We start from the raw sequence: 3292 nt of genomic DNA, 5'->3' as shown, positions 1-3292 counted from the left end.
ACGTTGTACATTAGATCCCCAGAACTTATTCATCTTATAAGTGGAGGCTTGTACCCTTTGATCAACATTTCCCCATTTTTTTCCAGCCCCCAGTCTCTGGTAACCACCATTCTACTCTGTTTCTATGAATTCTGCTCTTTTAGATTCCACATATAAGTGAGATCATACAGTATTTATCTTTCTCTGCCCAGACACTTCTTGCACTGTAATCTGTGTACCTCCCAAATTTAATTAGTCTGTATATAAACTCTGCTCCAGATACACTGATCTACATGTGCACATCGAGGATACATGTGGTTAAGTCTTGCCTCAGAGCATTAGCTAAAGTCATTGCCTCCTTCTAGTTTCTGTCTCTCTCTTTGATGTTTAATGAATCTTACACATCCTTCACATCCACTGTGTCCCACCTTTTCCAGAATTCTTTGATGAATGAACCTAGCCCATGGAAATCTTAAGCTCTTTTAAGCTGCTTTTGAAATAGGAGTCACTACCTTTCATTTTACATTTCTCTATACTCCTTCATGTGGCTCAATCTATTCCCCACCCTCAGCCCTGCCTCCAGGCTACAATACCCAGAAAATCATAGACACACCAGACACAGATATTTTAGACCACAGCTAAAGGGCAGGCTTTCTAAGACCATGAGTGGCCATTTATATCTTTCCCTTTTATCATATACTTTGTTCCAAGCAAAGTGAAATAACTTTAATATTCCAGATATTCAATCAAACTTATCGTTTGATTGAATGAATCTTCATTTCACCTGTACTCCTTTCTGTGTGCAACCTAAACTTTAAAGTCTTCCAGTCTTTAAATAACTAAATAACTGCTCTATTTTCTATTAAATAAAAATTTAGGACTTCTCGTTTTAGCTCTGACATGGCAAGAGCTTGGAAATTGTCACTCTGGTCTTTACAACAAGCTAAAGCTGCACAAACTAAAGATCAATGACTTTTCTAGAATCTAGCAGAGAACTGAGTTTTCAGGACAAACCATTCCTAAAATCTGGAGAAATGGGGGAATCTGTAGTCACAGCTGAGATCTGCTTACCAACAGAAGAAGCCTCTGGAGTCATAAACTGTTACAAATACTCAAACTCTCGTTGTGACAAGTTACTAGAGGCTGAGTATGGATTCGTGCAAAAGTGAGAAACTCTAAGGGGCTTTGGTCTTAGAGGGGCCCACACTTTTATGGGCTTTATCTACAGGAACTCTACCAGGGTCACACCGTGAAAATTTGAGAAAGATCCCTTCCTTGCTCTGGCAGTGGGAGAGGAAGAGCAAGCTTTGTGAAAGATACCCAGAGTCTTTCCCATAACTGGAAAGGTCTCAACTCAAGGGGAATGAGCAGAGCCTTGTCTCTGAGCCCTGGGAAAAGGGCATTCCTCTCACTCAACTCCGCTGCAGTTTTCCTGTCTCGCAAAAGGGAGGGCTGAGAGATTAAGCTTTAGTTTAATTTCCTGCCTTCCAAATCTCATGCAAAATGTTTCTTTCCACCCTAACTAACCTATAACTATATAGGAAGGTGATTTTCTGAAAACTCATCTCAATTTAGCTTAATTTTCAAAATACAATCTGACAAAGATGTATGTTTCATCGAAAAGGCAGTGTTAAGGAGCTGAATTATGTCTCCTAAAAAGAAATCATAAAGTTCTAACCTGTGAATATGAGCTTATTTGGAAAGAGGGTCTTCACAGATGTAATCAGGTTAAGATGAGTTTATACTGGATTAGGATGGGTTTCAGATCTAATTTCTGGTGTTCTTATAAGAAGACAGAGATTTAGATACACACACACACATGCACACACACACACAAGACGGGATAAAGGCCCCGTGATGATTGAGGCAGAGATTGGAATGATGTAGCAGCAAGACAAGAGATGCTAAGAATTACCAGGGACCACCAGAAGCTAGGAAGAAGCAAAGAATAAATTTTCCTCAGAGCCTTCATAGGGAATATGGCCCTGTAAATATCTTGATTTTAGACTTCTAGCTTTTAGAACTATGAGAACTTAAATTTCTCCTGTTTTGAGAAAAAAATTACCAATGAGTGGTTAATTTTTACAGCAGTCCTAGGAAACTAATACAGAAGTATTATCTCTATTGTGACTTGAATATCCTTCTATGGAGTCTGTCTTTACAAATTAGAGTCACTGAAATGTAGTTTTTATTCTGAATAATTTGTCTTCGATTTTTGGATTAGTTTCAATCATTCATGGTTACTTAATACTTGGTACCCTGATTTATTGAAAGCCAAAGAGAAAAAGCGATAGAAAATATGATATTTAAAATAGACAAAAATTGAGTGTAACAAAACATGAAGAAGATAATGTCTGGTAATGACAAAGATCTCAGGAAATACCAGAAATGATCTATCCATTATGAAGGAGGCTGATATTTTAACTGTAGGAATATATGTAATTTAAGTTATTATGACAAAAGGAAAATAAAAATTGAAATGTTTTCAAAGGAAAAATAAAACATTTCATGCATCTTTGAAACTCCCCTTCATAAGAAAGTTATGACTTAATAGTACTGTTTTTCACCAAAGATGGATTTTCAAAGAGAATGACACTTGTGTGTTGTGGTTGACCACACCCACATGGAGGGAGTACAAAAGTCTGGGGGCAGCAGGTGATATTCATTCTCAAGAAAGTCATCTTCAACATCCAACCTAATCCTCAAGCCCTGTCACAATGAGCTACTACTACGGCAACTAGTATGGTGGCCTTGGCTATGGCCTTGGTGGTTTTGGTGGCCTGGGTTATGGCTATGGTTCCAGCTATGGTCGTGGAGGCTATGGTGGCTATGGCGGTGTCTACTTCCATCCCTCTTTCTATGGAAGACACTGGTCATCTGGATTTTACTGAAAGCATTCTACGTCTACAATGATCTGTTTCCCCCATCCAGAATCTATCACCCAGGCTGCCTATCTTCACTCCTGCTATGTTACTGACATGAAGCTTCCTCCTTTATCCCTCCTGCGATATTTCTGGAAGTATTTTCCAATAAAATTTGTCAACATTCAGAACCTTGTTTCATTATTTTTGCCTACCTAAATGCACTTTTTATTCATAAGTTTTGCATATTTGATTAACATATTTGGTTGAAACTTATTTTTTCCATATAATTATTTACTTCCTTAGAACTGATCTTATCAACTTTTAGCTTGCAACTTCTACATCTCATGTGATAACTTGCTCAAATATTGTTCTCTTTTTGATTTGACATCCTATAAAAACAAAATATTTAGGCATAAACTAATTCTTATGAATATAATAACACTTCCTTT

The 3292-nt window shown here is 37.5% G+C and overlaps 1 protein-coding gene across 1 annotated transcript; it reads left to right on the top strand.

Moving 5' to 3' along the window:
* The first annotated feature begins 2696 nt into the window (after positions 1-2696).
* LOC132365541 (keratin-associated protein 19-9b-like) lies at positions 2697-2870 on the top strand. Its single transcript, XM_059922259.1, is given in 1 exon segment — positions 2697-2870. A coding segment is annotated over 1 exon segment (174 nt).
* Positions 2871-3292: the final 422 nt, after the last annotated feature.

The sequence above is a fragment of the Balaenoptera ricei genome, chromosome 4 (genome assembly GCF_028023285.1).
Source record: "Balaenoptera ricei isolate mBalRic1 chromosome 4, mBalRic1.hap2, whole genome shotgun sequence".
Taxonomy (NCBI): domain Eukaryota; kingdom Metazoa; phylum Chordata; class Mammalia; order Artiodactyla; family Balaenopteridae; genus Balaenoptera; species Balaenoptera ricei.
The sequence above is the reverse complement of the archived record's forward strand: the minus strand, read 5'-3'. Positions and strand labels throughout refer to the sequence as shown.